The sequence below is a fragment of the Sus scrofa genome, chromosome 12, assembly GCF_054392235.1.
Source record: "Sus scrofa isolate SSC_HxYL_T2T_F1_AM1 chromosome 12, Sscrofa_HxYL_maternal_Yorkshire_Landrace_v2.0, whole genome shotgun sequence".
Taxonomy (NCBI): Eukaryota; Metazoa; Chordata; class Mammalia; order Artiodactyla; family Suidae; genus Sus; species Sus scrofa.
The window spans coordinates 54,177,961-54,197,231 of record NC_139394.1 but is presented as its reverse complement, the minus strand read 5'-3'; the positions used below and the strand labels follow the sequence as shown (position 1 = coordinate 54,197,231).

At 42.9% G+C, this 19,271-nt stretch overlaps 3 protein-coding genes across 6 annotated transcripts in view; all 3 read left to right on the top strand.

Moving 5' to 3' along the window:
* SPATA22 (spermatogenesis associated 22) overlaps positions 1-19,271 on the top strand; it is a 170,916-nt gene that overhangs the window by 34,666 nt on the left and 116,979 nt on the right. The gene's annotated exons all lie outside the window — the stretch shown is intronic.
* On the top strand, positions 3,083-4,138 carry LOC110256093 (olfactory receptor 1E5-like). Its single transcript, XM_084985675.1, has one exon. It carries the CDS (start codon positions 3,151-3,153, stop codon positions 4,099-4,101), a length of 951 nt encoding a protein of 316 aa, XP_084841801.1. The 5' UTR covers positions 3,083-3,150; the 3' UTR covers positions 4,102-4,138.
* Positions 11,045-13,335, top strand: LOC110256092 (olfactory receptor-like protein DTMT). Its single transcript, XM_021067670.2, has one exon. The coding sequence runs from the start codon at positions 12,341-12,343 to the stop codon at positions 13,289-13,291; it is 951 nt and encodes a 316-aa protein (XP_020923329.1). The 5' UTR covers positions 11,045-12,340; the 3' UTR covers positions 13,292-13,335.

Sequence of the window (19,271 nt, the reverse complement as noted above, 5' to 3'; positions counted from 1 at the left end):
TGTGAGAAGGGATGTTGCAGACACAGGCGATGACTACAGAGGCTGTCACATCTCATCCCTTAGTGAATAAAGGGGAGCAGGAACTTGGGTCAGGGTCCTGGAGTCATCCTTAGACACACTAGGTGAGTTTGCAGAGGATGAATGAGCTGGTCCGTTAGGGCCCTTCCCACCTGAGGGTCTTGATTTCCTAGCTTGTGTGATGTTCTGCAGGAGAGTTTTTCAGGTATAATAATCCTCCTCTTCATCTCTCAGCCTCTCAAATTTCTCCACAATCTAGAAATATTTTGACTGATGTTGACCTGGTGCACTAGCCTTTTTATTAATGATAGCATCTATAAATATAACTCAGTAATGTATCTCACAAGATTGTGTCATTTCAACATAGCACCTCCTCTCTGTGAGGCAGGCATTTAGTGCAGAGGTTCTTTTTTTTTTTTTTTTTTTTTTTTTTTTGTCTTTTTAGGGCCACTCCCGCGGCATATGGAGGTTACCAGGCTAGGGATCGAATCAAAGCTGCAGCTGCTGGCCTACACCACAGCCACAGCAACTCGGGATCTGAGCCACATCTGTGACCTACACCACAGTTCATGGCAACAGCGGATCCTTAACCCACTGAGCAAGGCCAGGGATCGAACTCGCATCCTCATGGTTCATTTCAGCTGAGATACAACGGGAATTCCCTAATGCAGAGGTTCTTGACCCTTGACTATGTAATAGAATCCGCTTCCCAGAGATTCCAGTTGCATTATTGGAGAAGAGTGTAGGAATATATATTTTTAAATACAGTGTGGTCCACAGACCAACAGATTTGGAATCACTAAATGCAAAATTTGTGCTTATAAAATACAGAATTTTAGGCACCTCAATAGACCTATTCAGTCAAAACCAGCACTTAACAGGGCCCCTAGGGAGTTCATGTATAAATTAAATTTTTGGAAGCATTGCCCTTTGTGATTCTTATGTGCAATCCAGACTAACTCCTGATTTACCAGGTGAAGAGGATGAGGATGTTGTTCATGGAGCAGCTGAAGCTCATATTCCTGATCTCTGGTAGCACCTGCAAGTGCTGACTCTCTGGTTTGTGATTCCTAGTGAGACTTGTGACACCAGAGAATGATCTGCTCATGTCTCAGGAAAGCAAAATTCTAAGCAATTAAGTGCATGAAGCTTCACGTGATGTTTTCCCTACTGCAACACCAGAACATTAAGTCCATGTGTAAAGAAATATTAATGTAGCTCAATTAAACGGCATCAGCAAGGTGAAAATCCTTGCAGTTTGGGCTCAGTTATGTCTCTTTGAGGAAAGGAATTTCGCATGTCTCGTATTCCTCCTTAATTTTCCTAGCTCTGAGGCGTACCCTGAGGTGTGGGTGTCTGGAGAGTTGGCACGAGGTCTCAGGGGTAGGCATTACCTTTATTCCTTCCTCCTAACCCCAAATTACTGAACATCTCCATCAGTTTTACTTTTTTTGCACATTGCCAACACTCAGTCCTGTGGATAGCAACACAAGGAATAAGTGACGCTGGATGTGGATACTGGATTATCTGCTCTGGATAAAGAGTAGAATGGTTAAGGTAGTCAAATATTTTCCGTAATTCTAAGGTTACATCCAGGAGTTTTGTGAGAAAGTGTCAAAAACTAGTGAGTTTTTATTCTCTGAGGGTTTAGTAGTAGATACTTTAATATAACATTAGTTTTCTGTCTTTAAAGTTGGAGGAATGCATGTCTCATCCTTAAACACAGCCAATAAATATTTCACAAAGTGAAACATTGCCTACATCCGGGCACTGTTCCAGGTTTGGCGCTGCTGCAGTCATGACAGTAGACACGTTTACAATTGCTATAGTGAGAACAACTCTAAACAAATAATACCCCTGTGCACTGAGTGCTATGAGGACAAACACAGGATGCTGTGGAAACATAGCAGTGCGTTCTCCTCTGGTCTGGGGGAAACAGAGGATTTAGCTGAGTAAGTGGCTTGTAATATACCTGCTGGATAAATAAGGGCAAGCCAGATGAAAAGGGAGCAGAAGGAGGAAGGTGCTATGCAGGAGGATCTGCAAGTGCAAAAGGACGGAGGCAAGAAATTGTGACTTTTAAGTCCAGCATTGGTAGAGAGTGGAGTGTGTGTCATTACGGGGCAAGATGAAGATGTGGATGCAGGCAAGGGTCAGATCATGAAGTGCCTTTTTGCCCTTGAAAGACCATTTGCCCTTATCTTAAGAGCAATGAGAATCCATGAAGATTTTTAAGAGTGTGGTGATCAGATTTTCATCTTAGAATGCCACACTTTGAAGAAATTGATGGAAGGTGAGCATGGAAGCAGGGAGATAAATTAAGAGGCTGTTCCAATACTACAGACAAGTTATGATGTTACCCTGGTCTGGGGTGTAGTGAGAGTTGAGACAGTAGTGGATGAATTAGAAAGAGAATAAAGTGGGAGAATCTGTAGGACTTGACGGACTGGGTGCTGATAGTGCCAGAAAGGAGGGAATGAAAGAAAACTCTTAGGTTTATGACTTGAGCCTGCATTTCTTTTCTGAGGCATGAGAGAATTGAAGGAGTGGGCAGGGCGAGCGCAGGAATTCATATGGGATCAGTTGAGCTGAAGATGCTTGTGATACTCCATGGGAAGATAATCACTCAGGAATTGGTGATAGAGCTGTGAAAGTCATAGAGGTTTACCCATGAGATTTAGATGGTAATTGATGTCATAGGAATAGGCAGGTTCTGATTTCAGGGATGTGTATGTAGAATTATGAGAGAACAGTGTTTAGGAAAAAGCCTAAGAAAACACCAGAATATAAGATACTATTGGAGAAGACACCAATCAGATTTATTGAAAATGAATGGCAAGGAGAACCAGCATGAGCACGTAGAAGATACGAGATTAGAGTGTTTTTGAAGGCAGGCAAGAGTTAATATTGTTGCATGCTAATTGATGAGAAATAAAGGAAATATCTGCAAAGCGGCTTGGATTTAGAGATGTAGTGTATTTCTGGTTACAGAGAGTGTTGTTACAGATAATGAGGATAAAATCCGTTATTGAAGAACCGCTAATAGATATATGCATCACAGAAATATGTTCATTTTTATTCAGATTTTTAATGGATACGATTATTTTCTGCTAAAGAAGCTGGACGCAAAACATGATGGGAAGAAATAAAACTGTCATCTCAGAGTTCCTCCTCCTGGGCCTGCCGATTGCACCAGAACATCAAAACCTGTTCTATGCTCTGTTCCTGGCCATGTATCTTACCACCGTCCTGGGGAACCTCCTCATAACTTTCTTGATTCAATTGGACTCTTACCTCCACACACCGATGTATTTCTTTCTCAGCAATTTGTCATTCTCTGACCTCTGCTTCTCTTCTGTGACTATCCCCAAGTTGTTACAGACCATGCAGAGCCAAGACCCATCCATCCCCTATGCCGGCTGCCTGACCCAAATGTATTTCTTCCTCTTCTTTGCAGACCTGGAGAGCTTCCTCCTTGTGGCCATGGCCTATGACCGCTACGTGGCCATCTGCTTCCCCCTGCGCTACACCACCATCATGAGCCCCAAGCTCTGTCTCTCCTTGGTGGTGTTGTCCTGGCTGCTGACCACGTTGCACGCCATGCTGCACACCCTGCTCATGGCCAGACTGTGTTTTTGTGGGGACAACGTGATCCCCCACTTTTTCTGTGATATGTCTGCTCTGCTGAAGCTGTCCTGCTCTGACACGGGCATTAATGAGTTGGTGATATTTATCATGGGGGGGCTCATTCTTGTCATTCCGTTCCTACTCATCGTCATGTCCTATGCACGGATTGTCTCCTCCATCCTCAGGGTCCCTTCTACTAGGGGTATCCGCAAGGCTTTCTCTACCTGTGGCTCCCACCTCTCTGTGGTGTCACTGTTCTATGGGACAGTAATTGCTCTCTATTTGTGCCCATCAGCTAAAAATTCTACTGTGAAGGAGACGGTCATGGCTATGATGTACACTGTGGTGACCCCCATGCTGAACCCCTTCATCTACAGCCTGAGGAACAGAGACATGAAGGGAGCCCTGGGAAGAGTCTTTTGGAAAAGGAAAACTCCCTTCTCTCTATGTTGCTGAAGCTTGGGATGTTCATATAATTTAATGCAATAGACTGTTGATATTAATATTGGGATATTAACTCAGACGTCTTTTTTTTCCTAATGATCTTTTTACTAAAATCACATAGTAAGAAATTTCCCAGCAAGCAAGTGAGATAGAGTGGAAGTATGGAGTTGAACTTGAAAAGGGGATCTCAGGGACTTGCTAGCAGGGTCTCGCTCTTTGTTTTAGCTAGGTGATGCCAAGAAGCATCATTTAAAAACTTTGAATTGATCTTTCTTTTCAAATTGTTAAACAACTAATTTAACATTTTTAAAGAAATCCCAAACCTGCTTTAAATAATCTTCTATCCTCCCAGGTCTATACTGTTTAAAACTCAACAATTCTTACTCTTCAGGCTCTCTCTCCTAAACTAAGCTTTTAATTAAAAAATAATAATTTTTTTTTTTTTTTGGTCTCTTTAGGGCCGTACCCACAGCAAGTGGAGGTTTCCAGGCGAGGGGTCGAATCAGAGCTGCAGCTTTAGGCCGACTCCACAGCCAGAGCACCATGGGATCTGAGCCGAGCCTTTGACCTATAGCCCAGCTCACAGCAATGCTGGATCCCCAACTCACTGAGCGAGGCCAGGGATCGAACCTACATCCTCATGGATACTAGTTGGATTCATTTCCTCTGAGCCACAAAGGAAACATCCCAGACTCAGTCTTTAAGGGTATCTCTCTCCTGGTTAATGATTTGGAATTTATCAACACATTTTGTATCTGTGATCTTATTCTACTCTTGTGATGATTCCACAAAGGACTCTTAGCACCGTCTTAAAGACTAAACAGCGTGGAAGTTGATGACGTGCTAAGGTCTCAGAGTGGGTCAGTACTGGCTTATTTCAGATCTCAGAATATCCGATGTTATGAATTCTTCTTCTCATTCCGCCCACTTCAGGAATCAGGGACAAACTCATTTTTCAATCTTAGCTCCACCTATGACATTGTGTAGCTTTCCAACACTGGTCCACCTGTTTCCTTATGGTCTCCTCTAAGGAAAAGGTATATCTTCTTGATAAATTGACTCCCTTGTCCTTACATAATGACTTTCTTTGTTAATTGTTACTAATTCTAGTTAAAGTCTATTTTGTCTAATATAACTATAGCTTCCCCTGCTCTCTTGTGGTTTCCACTTGAATGAAGTATTTTTTCTGTCCCTACCCTTGAGCATATATGTGTCCTTAAAGGTAAGAGTGAGTATAATTTCTGTCTTAAGTGTTGAGTAGAATTTCCCAGGAAACCCATTTGGGCTTGGTACCTTCTATTTTGGTATGTTGTCAATTATTGATTCAATTAAAAAAATATATAGAACATATTGGGATTGTCTGTTTCTTCTTGTGTGAGTTTTGGCAAATTGCGTGTTTCCAGAAATTAGTCCATTTCACCTAGGTTATCAAATTTGTGGTCTGTGGAGTTGTTCGTAGTAGTTTTTTATTATCCTTTTCATGTCCAGGCAATCTATGGTGATGTCCTCTTTTTCATTTTTTGTGTTTGTAAATTGTGTCCCCTCTCTTATTTCTTAGTTAGCTCGGCTAGAGGCTTATCAGTGTTATTGCTCTCTTCCAAGAACGAGACTTGTTTCACTGTTTTTCTCTATTGATTTTTTATTTTCAACTTCCTTGACTTCCCTTCTAGGTTGTATTATTTGTTTTTGTGTGCTTACTTTGGGGTTAATTTGCCCTTCCTTTTCTAGTTTCCTAAGGTGGAAGCTTAGATGATTGATTTTGGATCTCTTTTCTTTTCTAACTTGTGCATTCAGTGCTGTAAGTTTCTGTCTAAGCAGTGCTTTTGATAGATTGTGTTTTCATTTTCATTTAGTTCGAAATATTTTCAATCTTACCTCGATGTATCTTCTTGGACCCATGTGTAATTTAGAGGTGTATGTTTAGTTGCCTTATATTTTGGAATTTTCTAGTTGTGTTTCTGTTATTGATTTCTATCTAGTTTAATTCCATTGTGGTTTGAGAGCAGACATCATATGATGTCTAGTGTTTAAAAATTTTAAAGTGTATTTTGTGGCCTTGAATGTGGTGTACCTTGGTGTATATTGTGTACGAACCTGAGAAAAATGTATGTTCTACTGTTGTTGGTTGAAATAATCCATAGATGTCTATGATACTCAGTGCTGATGATGTTGTTGAATTCAGCTGTGTCCTTACTGATTTTCTGCTTGCTGGATCTGTCTGTTTCTGAGGGCGGGCTATTGAAGTCTCCAAGTGTAACAGTGGATTCATTTACTTCTCCTTGCCATTTTTTGCCTCACACATTTTGATGCTCTTTTGTTGGGTGCATATATGTTGTTAAGGTTGTTATGACCATTTAGTGTTATGTAGTGCCTCTCTTTATCCCTGATAACCTTCTTTGCTCTGAACCGCATGTATTTAAAAAAAGAAAAGTTTTGGGAGTTCCCGTCGTGGCTCAGTGGTTGACAAACCCGACTAGCATCCATGAGGGTGCGGGTTTGGTCCCTGGCCTTGCTCAGTGGGTTAAGGATCTGCCATTGCCATGAGCTGTGGTGTAGGTCGCAGCTGTAGCCCAGACTTGATCCCTAGCTGGGAAACCTCCATGTGCTGCAGGTGCAGCCCTAAAAAGCAAAATGAAAAAATCAGCAAGAGAAGCTGTTTCAACATTCAAAATCCAATAAATCTAAATGCTCATATCAACACCTAAAGAAAAAAAATCCACAATGATGAAAAACAAACAAACCAACAAACCCGCGTCGTGTGAAACCCCGAGGAGACTACTGAATTAAAGTCACATTCCAAAATGTAGTTATGTGGATGTGGATATTGTCACATTGCTCCAAGTGGCCCTTTGCTATTAAAAAGGGAGATTGACTTGGAAAAGAAGATCATCACAGTAGGTGGAGGAAAAAACTTTGGCAAAGAAAATTCAACATTAACTTAAGAAATTTGTGATTAAGACTCTCATCAGACTGGGAATAGACAAAAACTTCCTCAGTCTGGTGGAAGAGCACCTTCCAGCAAACTGTATGTCATATGTGAGTTAAGGTAAAAGTTGAATCCTTTCACCTAAGACCAGGAACAAAGTGAAAATGTTTGCTCTTCCTGCTCTTATTCAGAATTTTACTGGAAGTCCTAGGAAATGAAAAAGGGCAAGAAAAAGAAATGAAAACGTACAGTTTGGGAAGTAAGAAAGGAAACCATCTCCATTCACAGACAACATGAGCATCTGTGTGGAAAATCCCAAGGAATGTAAATCCAGTTTTTAGAACTAATAAGTGCGTTTAACATGATCATAGGATATAAGGTCAATATGTTTAAAAGTTACATTTTTGCATATAAGTATTAATATAAGCAGGTGGAAAGTTAAAAAACTGGTTACGAACATGTGGAAAGTTAAAAATTTTAAAGTACCAATTACAAGAGCACCCAGCTATTAAATACTTGGGCATAAATCAAACATAACATTTGCAAGATGTATGTGAAAAGTCACGTTGACTGAGGAAATAGCAGAGATCTAAGGAAATGGGTAGATAGCCCATGTTCATGAAGTGGAAGACCCGATAGTCTTAAGTAGTTGGCGCTTCTGAAACTTAGCTAAAGTTTAAACACGATTCCAATCAACCATTCAGCAGGATTTTTGGAATGCAAATTGACAGTCTGATTGTAAAATGTATGTATCAAGGCAAGGCAACTGAAAAAGCAAGTTTGATTTTGGAACGAAGAAGAAATATCAAGACTCACATGGTCTGATTTCCAGATTCAGTTAAGTAATCAGGAAAGTGTGACATTTGAGGAAAGATAGAAATGTAGATCAGTATAGAGAGTATAGAATAGTGAACAGAGTCCAAAAATAGATCCACTCGCGTATCAATCAGCCATTGATTTTTCAGTTGAGATATGGTGGGTGGACAATATTACACAAGTTCCAGGTGTACAGCATCAAATGAGCCACGATTTTCAATCAGCCATTGATTATCTGTTTATTTCTTTTGCTTTCTAGGGCTGCACCCGTGGCATATGGAGGTTCCCAGACTAAGTGACAAATCGGAGCTACAGCTATTATAATTACATAGTCATTAATGTAATGTTATATTGGTTTCAAGTGTATAACAACTGTGGTTCTTATGTGACCTGATATAGGGACAGGGTTGTCATTCTGTTTGGGGTGGTATATCGATTACCAGGGGAAAACTGGGCTGCTGTACACAAGTGGAATGGACAGGACCATATCTGAAATTCTGCGGGAATTCTCTGATTGCCTCTTAGTGATTTTCATCCACCATAACAAATGTTCATGAAACTATAACGACCCAATAAGGAAAGCCCCAGGAGGAAACATTTTCCCTAGGAATCAAGGTTTGCATGCTACCACCATGGGAAGGACCCATACAGCAGAGATGATGCCAGAGTAGCGGGGGGGGGGGGGGGAGGAGTTGTAAATGTTTTATGGCCTTGTAGTCAATTTCAGGGTAAGGAAGTGCCAGAGACCAGGAGGTAATTGGACACATATGGAGGTTCCAGAGATGGTGGTGGCGGGGAGCTGCTAAGGTTTTCCTGTAGAAGTGAGGAGCTAGACATGCCTCAGTAGATTACACATCCGGGTTTCTTTCTTGGCCTGAGGAAAATGGAGTATATCTGGGGAGAGTTTAATTTTTCTCTCATTCCAGTACTTTCCATGTGTCTGCATGTATTTGGCCCGTAAGTGTTAACTGCAGGTTTCTCTCTCCTCTGAGGTGTGTTTATAAGGAAGTGGATTGTGGTAAGAGGTTGACCAGCCTGAAAATCTTGCCCCAAAATATGTGTCCTTAGTGACCCTATGCTCAAAGGCCAGTGATGGCTTCTTCTTGCCCATAGCATAAGGCCTGCTAAACTCCTGAGATAATTTAAGATCTCACAGCCTGCTTCCTGCTTGATTTTATGGCCTCTCCAACCATCTTCCTTCACCTCCAGATGTGAGCTACAGCCACACGTAGTAGTGTAGGCGCCAAACACAAAAGTCTACTGTTTATCAGCTAAACAGGCAGTGATTAAGTTTTCATACATGAGCTTCTCTCCCTCCCCACCTTCCCTGAAGTGTATAGTCAGGCGTGATTAGTGATTGTAATCAGTTCAGGAGTTGGAGAGCCTTTGTCCTAGAGAGGCCTTGGATAATTACTTTGTCTTTAATGAATTCTTCCAGGATCTGGACTCCTCTGGGATCCAGGGCCCTTTGGGCCCAGGGATGATTAGAACCGTAGACAGGAGAAGAGCTTTTGCAGACGAAGGTGAGGGTGGCAGAGGCTCTTTCACATGCCTTAGTGGATAAAGGGGAGCAGGATCTTGGGTCAGGGTCCTGGAGTCCCCCTCAGACACACAGGGTAAGTTGGGCAGAGGGCAGCTGAGCTGCTCCCTTAGGGTTCTTCCAACCTGAGGCTCTTGTTTTCCAGGTTGTGCGATGTTCTGCAGAAGGTCTCGGGGTGCGAGAACCCGCCCCTTCTCCATGTCTCTGCCTCCCCTGGTTTCTCCACATTTGAGAAGTATTTTTATTAAGTTTCACTTGTCACCATGCTTTTATTAGTGATAGCATTAAGAAATATTACTTAATATAGAGTCTACTTCCACAGTTTGCGTCATTTCAACAAAATAACAGCTCTTGAGGTAGGCATTAATGGAATAGCTCCGACCCCTTGTTCTACTTCAGAAGCACCTCTGAGCTTTGAACAGCTTTGTGCAGCCCTCTTCTCACAGACTGTGGTTAGCAGTCACTGAGGGGTGAGTGGTCATATTTCTGTTGAAAAGCGAGGTGTATCCTTGCTCCTCAGGGTGTAGTCCGTGGACCGCGGCATGAACCGTACGTACCTGGGTGCTAATTTAAAATGTAGAAGTTGGCCTGCAGACTCGGAAGCAGTGTGAACCCAGAGCTCCAAGGTGGTTTGCATGGAGATTACATTTAAGAAGCACTGCCTGAGGGGATTGGTATGTGCCGAGAACTCCTGATTGAAAGGGTGAAGAAGGTGAGGGGCTCGTTGCATCAGCAGCGCCGGGATCCTCAAGTGCTGCCTCTGGTTTGTCATCCCCAGTCATACTGTCAGCACAGGAGTCAGGTCCCACGCAGTTATCAGGGAAACAAAATTCCGAGAAGCCTGGTGAGTGATTTCTGCTACGTGTTTCTTCCCACTGTGATGCCAGTAGCTGCGGCCGTGTGTTAAATCCTGTTACTGTGTCCGGGTCAACTGGCATCAAGGGGTGCAAATCCCAGCAGTGGGACTCCGTTATGTGTTCAGTGAAGGAGGGTCCCCCATCTCTTCGTGCTTGTCGTGTGCTTTCTTTGTCAGCTTTGAGGCACCCCGGCGAGAGTTAGGCTTAACCAGAGACTGAGATCCAGTGGGGCGTTCTGTCTGTCTCTCCAACTCCATGTGTATACGTGCATGTATGTCTAATATCCCCATCGTCCATCGTCTGATAGTGAAATTGCAGTGTGTTTGAAGCACCGTGTCATATTCTGTGGGGACGAGACTACGTCCCTACATTTTGTAATAAAACGTGAGCTTTAGTGCTGAATGGTTGAGGCTAGCATGTTCTTGTCCTGGGAAGATTGAGTAGGAGTGGTGGTTCTAACCGAAAAGGCGTTTTGCTGCCTTTCACGTTGGAGGAATGCATGTCTCAGCCTAAAGCACAGGCAGTAAGTCTTTAGGAAACACGACCCCTATCCAGGCAGTGTGCCGTGTGCTAGCTCTGCTGTAGTTGTGAAGGCAGTTGTAGACGTGGTGTTTCCTGCGTGGCCTCTCTTGTCTGGCAGGGAAGGTGGCTACGAGGAAATAATCCCCTTGGCCTGGCGTGTCGTGGGAGGAGCACGGGATGCTTGGAAACAGAGCAGTGGGTGTCGCCTGGTCTGGGGAGACAGGGAAGGTTTGCTGGGTTAGCGGCATGCAATCTGTGAGAAGGATAAATGGGGGCAGGCCACGTGGAGGGCGCCGAAGGAAGAAGATGCTGGGGAAGAGGAGCAGCAGATGCCGGATGCTGGGGCAAGATGGTTGCATTTAAGTCCCGCATTGCTGGAGCGTGAGCTGTGAGTGTAGTGTGGCGGCCAGATGAAGCTATGGAGGCAGGCAAGGGTTAGGTTATGAGTCACCTCTGAAAGGCATTCGGCTTTAAGGACTCTGCCTTCATGTCAAGAGCATTGAGAGTGCAGGGAGACTTTGTGGAGCAAGGTCACCGGTTCTCCATCTTCAAAGGCCTCGTGTGATGAAGGATACTGACATAGAGGGTTCCAAGCACGGCAGCAGGGAGATGAATTCAGAGCTGGTTCCAACAGTCCAGACAAGATGTGATGCCAGGTAGGCTGATCTAAGGATCTAAGGATGTTGATGAGAGAAAGGAGGGAATGAAAGAAAACTGTCATGGTTTCATCTGGAGCCTGTGAAACTCTTTTTCTGAGCTGCGGAGATGAGAGGAGGAGGGAGTTGGGAGAAGGGCACAGGGGATGATGTGTTTCTTTTGGAATCCGTTTAGTTGAAAATGCATGTGATGCCGTCGGAGAAAGCTAATCATGAAGCAGTTGAGTATTTTTTGACTAGGTTAGCGAGACACCTAAATGGATGTCTAAAGCCATTGGAGTAGGTGAGGTTTCCTGGAAGGTACATGGAATTAGAGGAGAACCGCCTGTGGGTAAAGGTCCTAGGACATCCGTCAACTTGAAGCTGTGAACCAAAGAGAAGCCAGTTGTAGTTATTCACGATGTCTGGCCAGGCAGGTTTGAGGAAAACCAGTATACGCTGTGTCTCAGAATCTAAGGGATAAATAAGAGAGTTTTAGGGTGTTTGTGCTGTCGTGCGGTGGGGGAGAGTCCAGCGTTGTATCTGAACTGGCATGGGGTCGATCCTGGCCCAGTGCAGTGAGTTCGGGATCCAGGGTGTGTTGCTGCAGCTGTGGCATAGGTCACAGCTTTGTTTCGGGTTCGACCCCTGGTCTGGGGGAACTTCCCTGTGCCATGAGGGTGGCCAAGCAGGAAAAAACGAAATGAGTGTTTTTGGCAAGTTGGAATGTTGTTTCATGTTGAAGGGAAGTAAAGTAAGAGCGTCAGTTCCCCTCATAGGGATTCTGTTTGTGGAGATTTGAAATAGTATAGAGATGGTCATTATTGGGGTGAGCGTGAGCTAAGGTATTTTTGCAGAGCATGTAGCAGACCATGGATCGTATACTGATGTTCATTTTTAACTTCAGGTTTTCATGGACACTGTCCTTTCCTCTTGAGGACCTTGGAGAAAGAGCATGACAGGAAGAAATCAAACGGTTGTTTCAGAGTTCCTCCTGCTGGGACTGCCCATTGAGGCGGAGCATCGAAGCCTGTTCTGTGCTCTGTTCCTGGCCGTGTATCTTAGCACCGTCCTGGGGAACCTCCTCATCATGGTTCTCATTTGCCTGGACGCCCACCTCCACACGCCCATGTATTTTTTCCTCAGCAATTTGTCTTTCTCTGACCTCTGCTTTTCCTCTGTCACCATGCCCAAATTGCTTCAGAATATGCAGAGCCAACATCCATCCATCCCCTATGCCGGCTGCCTGACCCAAATGTATTTCTTCCTCTTCTTTGGAGACCTGGAGAGCTTCCTCCTTGTGGCCATGGCCTATGACCGCTACGTGGCCATCTACTTCCCCCTGCGCTACACCACCATCATGAGCCCCAAGCTCTGTCTCTCCTTGGTGGTGCTGTGCTGGCTGCTGACCACGTTGCACGCCATGCTGCACACCCTGCTCATGGCCAGACTGTGTTTTTGTGGGGACAACGTGATCCCCCACTTTTTCTGTGATTTGTCTGCTCTGCTGAAGCTGTCCTGCTCTGACACGGGCATTAATGAGTTGGTGATATTTATCATGGGGGGGCTCATTCTTGTCATTCCGTTCCTACTCATCGTCATGTCCTATGCACGGATTGTCTCCTCCATCCTCAGGGTCCCTTCTACTAGGGGTATCCGCAAGGCTTTCTCTACCTGTGGCTCCCACCTCTCTGTGGTGTCACTGTTCTATGGGACAGTAATTGCTCTCTATTTGTGCCCATCAGCTAAAAATTCTACTGTGAAGGAGACGGTCATGGCTATGATGTACACTGTGGTGACCCCCATGCTGAACCCCTTCATCTACAGCCTGAGGAACAGAGACATGAAGGGAGCCCTGGGAAGAGTCTTTTGGAAAAGGAAAACTCCCTTCTCTCTATGTTGCTGAAGCTTGGGATGTTCATATAATTTTATGCAGTAAACTGTTCACATTAATCCTGGGCTTGTAACCTAGAGTTCTTTTTTCCTCTGTATTGTTTTTGTGAAAAAACTTAGTATGAAATTTCCCAGCAAGCAAGTGAGATAGAGTGGAAGTATGGAGTTGAACTTGAAAAGGGGATCTCAGGGACTTGCTAGCAGGGTCTCGCTCTTTGTTTTACCCAGGTGATCCTAAGCAGCATCATTTAGAAACCTGGAATTGATCTTTCTTTCCAGTTGCTCAACAACTAATTGAATATGTTTATAAAACCTCACACCTACTTTAAACAATACTCTGTATCCCCAGGTCTATACTGGTTAATGCTCACATTTCTTACTCTTCATCTTACCTGTCCTAAACGGGTTCTTTAAACTTTATTTTTATTACTCAGTGAATTTTATTTTATCTTTTATTTTTTTATTTTTTTAAAGATCATTTTATTTATTTATTTATTTATTTGTCTTTTTGCCTTTCCTAGGGGTGCTTCTCGCTGCATATGGAGGTTCCTAGGCTAGGCGTCTAATCAGAGCTGTAGCTGCCAGCCTACACCAGAGCCACAGCAAGGCGGGATTTGAGCCACGTTGCGACCTACACCATAGCTCACAGCAACTCCAGATCGTTAACCCACTGAGCAAGAGCAGGGATCGAACCCACAACCTCATGGTTCCTAGTTGGATTCGTTAACCACTGCACCACGACGGGAACTCCTCAATGAATTTTATTACATTTATATTTGTACAACAATCAGCACAACCCAATTTTTTCTTACTGTTTTGTTTGCACTGTATAGCATGGGGACCCAGTTACACATTCAGGTATACCTAATTTTTTCTCCCATTGTCGTGCTGCAAAGTAAGTATCTAGACATAGTTTTCAGTGCTAACAGTAAGATCTCATCGTAAATCCATTCCAAGAGCAGTAGTTTGCATCCATTAACCCCATGCTCCCAACCCCTCCCACTCGGTTCCCCTTCCCTGGGGCAACCACAGGTCTGTATTCCAAGTCCATGATTTTGGTTTCTGTGGAAAGGTTCATTTGTGGTGTGTATGAGATACCAGATATGAGTGATATCATGGGATTTGTCTTTCTCTTTCTGACTTACTTCACTCAGAATGAGAGTTGCTAGTTCCATCCACGTTGCTGCAAACGATTATTTGCAAACGATCATTATTTTGTTCTTTTTTATGGCTGAGTAGTAGTCCCTTGTGTGTATATATGGCGTCTTCCGAATCCAGTCGTCTCTCAGTGGACATTTGGTTTGTTTCCATGTCTTGGCTATTGTGAATAGAGCTGCAGTGAACATGCGGGTACATGTGTCTTTTTAAACCAGTTTTGTCCTGATATACGCCCAAGAGTGGGGTTGCTGGGTCGTATAGTAGTTCTTTGTATAGATTTCTAGGGTACCTGCATACTGTTCTCCATAGTGGCTGTAGCAGCTTACATTCCCACTAACAGTGCAGGAGGGTTCCTTTTTCTCCACACCCCCTCCAGCATTTGTTATTTGTGGACTTCTTAATGATGGCCATTCTGACTGGTGTGAGGTTGTATCTCATGGTCGTTTTGATTTGCATTTCTCTAATAGTGAGGGATGTCGAGCATGTTTGCATGTGCTTGTTGGCCGTCTGTATATCTTCCTTGGAGAAATGTCTTTTCGGGTCCTTTGTCCATTTTCCCATTGGGTTGTTGGCTTTTTTGCTGTTGAGTTGTGTAAGGTGTTTGTACATTCTAGAGATTAAGGCCTTGTCAGTTGCATCGTTTGACACGATTTTCTCCCATCCTGTAAGTTGTCTCTTTGTGTTCTTTTTGGTTTCCTTTGCTGTGCAAAAGCTTGTCCGTTTGATTAGGTCCGATTGGTTTGTTTTTGCTTTTATTTGTGTTGCTTTGGGAGACTGACCTGAGAGAACGTTTGTAAGGTTGATGTCAGGGAATGTTTTGCGTATGTTCTGTTCCAGGAGTTTGATGGTGTCTTGTCTTATGTTGAAGTCTTTCAGCCATCTTGAGTTTATTTTTGTGCCTGGTGTGAGGGTGTGTTCCAGTGTCATTGATTTGCGTGCAGCTGTCCAGGTTTCGCAGCAATTCTTGCTGAATAGAGTTTCTTTTTCCCATTTAATGTTCTTGCCTGCTTTGTCAAAGATTAGTTGGCCATAGGTGTCTGGGTTTATCTCTGGGTTCTCTGTTTTGGGTTCCATTGGTCGGTCTGTCTGTTTTGGCTTTGTAACATTGCCTGAAGTCTGGGAGAGTTATGCGTCCTGCTTGGTTTTTGTTGCTCAGAATTGCTTTGGCAATCCTGGGTCTTTTGTGGTTCCATATAAACTTTTGGATTGTTTGTTCTAGCTCTGGGAAAAAATTTGACAGGGGTTGCATTGAATCTGTAGATTGTTTTGAGTGGTGTGGCCATTTTTACCATATGAATTTTTCCAACCCAGGAGCATGGAGTAGCTTTCCATTTCTTTATGTCTTCTTCAATTTCCTTGACTAATGTTTTATAGTTCTTGGCATATAAGTCCTATACCTCCTTGGTCAGGTGTATTCCCAGGTATTTGATTTTTTGGGGTGCAATTTTAAAGGGTATGGTATTTCTGTATTCCCAATGTAATATTTCATCGTCAGTATACAGAAATGCGACTGATTTGTGAATGTTAATCTTATAGCCTGCTCCTTAGCTGAGTTTGTTAATCAGTCGAAGTAGTTTTTGGGTTGAGTCCTTAGGGTTTTCTATGTTTAGTATCATGTCGTCTGCATACAGTGAGAGTTTTACCTCTTCTCTTCCTGTTTCGATGCCTTTTCCTTCTTTTGTTTGTCTGACTGCTGTGGCCAGGACTTCCGATACTGTGTTGAAGAGCAGTGGTGAGAGTGGGCCTTCCTGTCTTGTTCCAGATTTTAGTGGGAAGGCTTTCAGCTTTTCTCCATTGAGTGTCCTATTTGCTGTGGGTTTGTCATAAATGGCTCCAATTATGTTTAGGGTTGTTGCCTCTGTATCCACTTTGGTGGAAGTTTTGGTCGTGAATGGATGTTGGACTTTGTCAGATGCTTTCTCTGCATCTGTTGAGATGATCATGTGGTTTGTGACTTTTCTTTTGTTAAGGTGGTGTATGACGTTGATTGATTTGCGTAGGTTGAACCATCCTTGTGAACCTGGGATGAACCCCACCTGGTGGTGGTGTCTGATCTTTTTGATATGCTGTTGGATTTGGCTGGCTAGGATTTTGTTGAGAAGTTTTGCGTCTATATTCATCAAAGGTATTGGCCGATAGTTTTCTCTTTTGGTGGTATCTTTGTCTGGTTTTGGAATTAGGGTGATGGTGGCTTCGTAGAATGTCTTTGGGTGTGTTCCTTCTTCTTCTTCATGCTTTTGAAAAAGTTTAAGGAGGATGGGCACCAGATCCTCTTTGTAAGTGTGGCAGAATTTGCCTGTGAAGCCATCTGGTCCTGGAGTTTTACTCGTATGGAGTGTTTTTATGACGTAGTCAATTTCATTTCTAGTGACTGGTCTGTTCAGTTGACCTATTTCTTCTTGATTCAGTTTTGGCAGGCCGTAAGACTCAAGAAAGTTGTCCATTTCTTCTAGATTGTCAAATTTGTTAGTACACAGTTGTTCATGGTATTCTCGCATGGTTTTTTGTATTTCTGTAGTATCCATTGTGACTTCTCCTTTTTCATTTTTTATTTTGTTTATTTGGGTTCTTTCTCTCCTCTTCTTGGTGAGTCTAGCCAGAGGTTTGTCAATTTGGTTTACCTTTTCGAAGAACCCACTCTTGGTTTTCATTAATTTTCTCTGTTGTTTTTTGAATTTCTATTTTAATGGTTTCCTCTCTGTTCTTTGTGATTTCCTTGCTTCTGCTGACTTTAGGTTTTCTTGTTCTTCCTCTCCTTCATTTAGGTGGTGGGTTAAGGTGTCATTTGAGACCTTTGTTCTTTTTTGCAGAAGGCCTGTATGGCTATGAATTTCCCTCTGAGCACTACTTTTGTGGCTTCCCATAGATTTATTTGTCTTTTTGCTATTTCTTGGGCCGCTGCTGCAGCATATGGAGGTTCCCAGGCTAGGGGTTGAATCGGAGCTGTAGCCACAGGCCTATGCCTGAGCCACAGCAACGCGGGATCCGAGCCGCGTCAGCAACCTACACCACAGCTCACGGCAATGCCAGATCGTTAACCCACTGAGCAAGGGCAGGGACCGAACCCGCAACCTCATGGTTCCTAGTCAGATTCGTTAACCACTGCGCCACGACAGGAACTCCGCACCCCATAGATTTTGAGAAGTCGTGCCTTCATTATCATTTGTCTTGAGGAATTTTTTAATTTCCCTCTTGATTTCCTCATTGACTCATTGGTTTTTTTGGTAGCATGTTGTTTCGTCTCCATGCAGTGGTTTCTTCTCATTTCGTTTCCTGTGGTTGATTTCTAGTTTCATGCCATCGTGGTCAGAGAAGATACTCGAAATACTTTCTATACTCTTAAGTGTGCTGAGGTTAGCTTTGTGCCCCAGGATGTGATCAATTCTTGAGAATGTTCCATGCGCACTTGCGAAGAATGTGTATTCTGATTTTTTTGGATGCATTGCCCTGAAGCTGTCAATTAAGTCTAACTTTTCTATTGTGTCCTTTAGGATCTCTGTTGCTTTACTGATTTTCTGTCGAGAGGCTCTGTCCATTAATGTGAGTGGGGTGTTAACGTCTCTTACTATGATAGTATTCTCATCAGTTTCTCCCTTTATATCTGTTAGTATTTATTGGCGGTATCTGGGTGCTCCTATATTTGGGGCATATATGTTGACGATTGTAATATATCCTCTTCTTGAATGGATCCTTTAACCTTTAAAGAGTGTCCTGCTTTATGGCCTTCGTTTTAAAGTCTATTTGGTCTGATATGAGGATTGCAGCTCCTGCTTTCCTGTCTTGTCCATTGGCATTGAAATATCTTTTCCCACCCCCTCACTTTCAATCTATATGTGTCCTCTGTCCTCAGGTGAGTTTCTTATAGGCAGCAGATTGAAGGTTTTTGCTTTTTTATCCAGTCAGCCACTCTCTGTCTTTCGATTGAAGCATTCAGCCCATTGACATTTAAGGTGATAATTGATAGATGTTTATTAATTGCCCTTTTAAACCGCATTATTTTTCCAGCTGATTCTCTGATTCTCCGGTCTCCTTTCTTTTCTTGGTTGGATGGTTTCCATTTATTTATGCTTAAGTACTTTCCATGTTTTGTGAATGTAGTGTTTGGATTTGATTTGGGGTTGCCCTGTTTTTGAAGTATGTTAACCCCTTCCTATAATTGTGTGTTTTAACCCGATAGTCCTGTAGATTCAAAGACTTCATTAGCATCATAAAATTTAAAAAAGAATATTTAAAAGAGAATCTACTTATTTCCTTTTCCCTTGCCCACATTTTATGATTTTGATGTCTTACTCTTTTTAATTTTATTTTAAACATCTTCATAATTAAATCTGTATGCTGGCTTATTCGAGTGGCTGCTCTCTGATTGTGGTTTCCTCCATCCTAGTTCTTCCTCTTTTTTTTTTTTTTTTTTTGATTTAGGGAAGCCCTTTCAGTATTTGTTTGAGAATGGGTTTTGTATTGCTGTATTCTCTTGGCTTTTGTTTGTTGGAAAAAACTTTCATTTCCCCCTCTATTTTAAATGATATTCTTGCTGGATAGAGTATTCTAGGTCGCATATTTTTTCCTTTCAGTGCTTTAAATATCTCTTGCCATTCCCTCCTTGCCTGTAGAGTTTCTGTCGACCAATCAGCTGGTAGCCTTATGGGGGTTCCCTTATAATTGACACTTTGCTTTTCTGTTACTGCCTTTAGGATCCTCTCTTTGTCATGGACTTTTGCTATTTTTACCATAATGTGTCTTGGTGTGGGTCTATTTGGATTCAACTTGTTTGGGGCCCTCTCTGCTTCCTCTATCTTGAAGTCAGTATCCTTTAGATTTGGAAAGTTTCCAGTGAT

Coding starts and splice junctions, on each gene's coding strand:
- LOC110256093 (XM_084985675.1), top strand. CDS start 3,151: ATGATGGGAAGAAATAAAACTGTCATCTCAGAGTTCCTCCTCCTGGGC.
- LOC110256092 (XM_021067670.2), top strand. CDS start 12,341: ATGACAGGAAGAAATCAAACGGTTGTTTCAGAGTTCCTCCTGCTGGGA.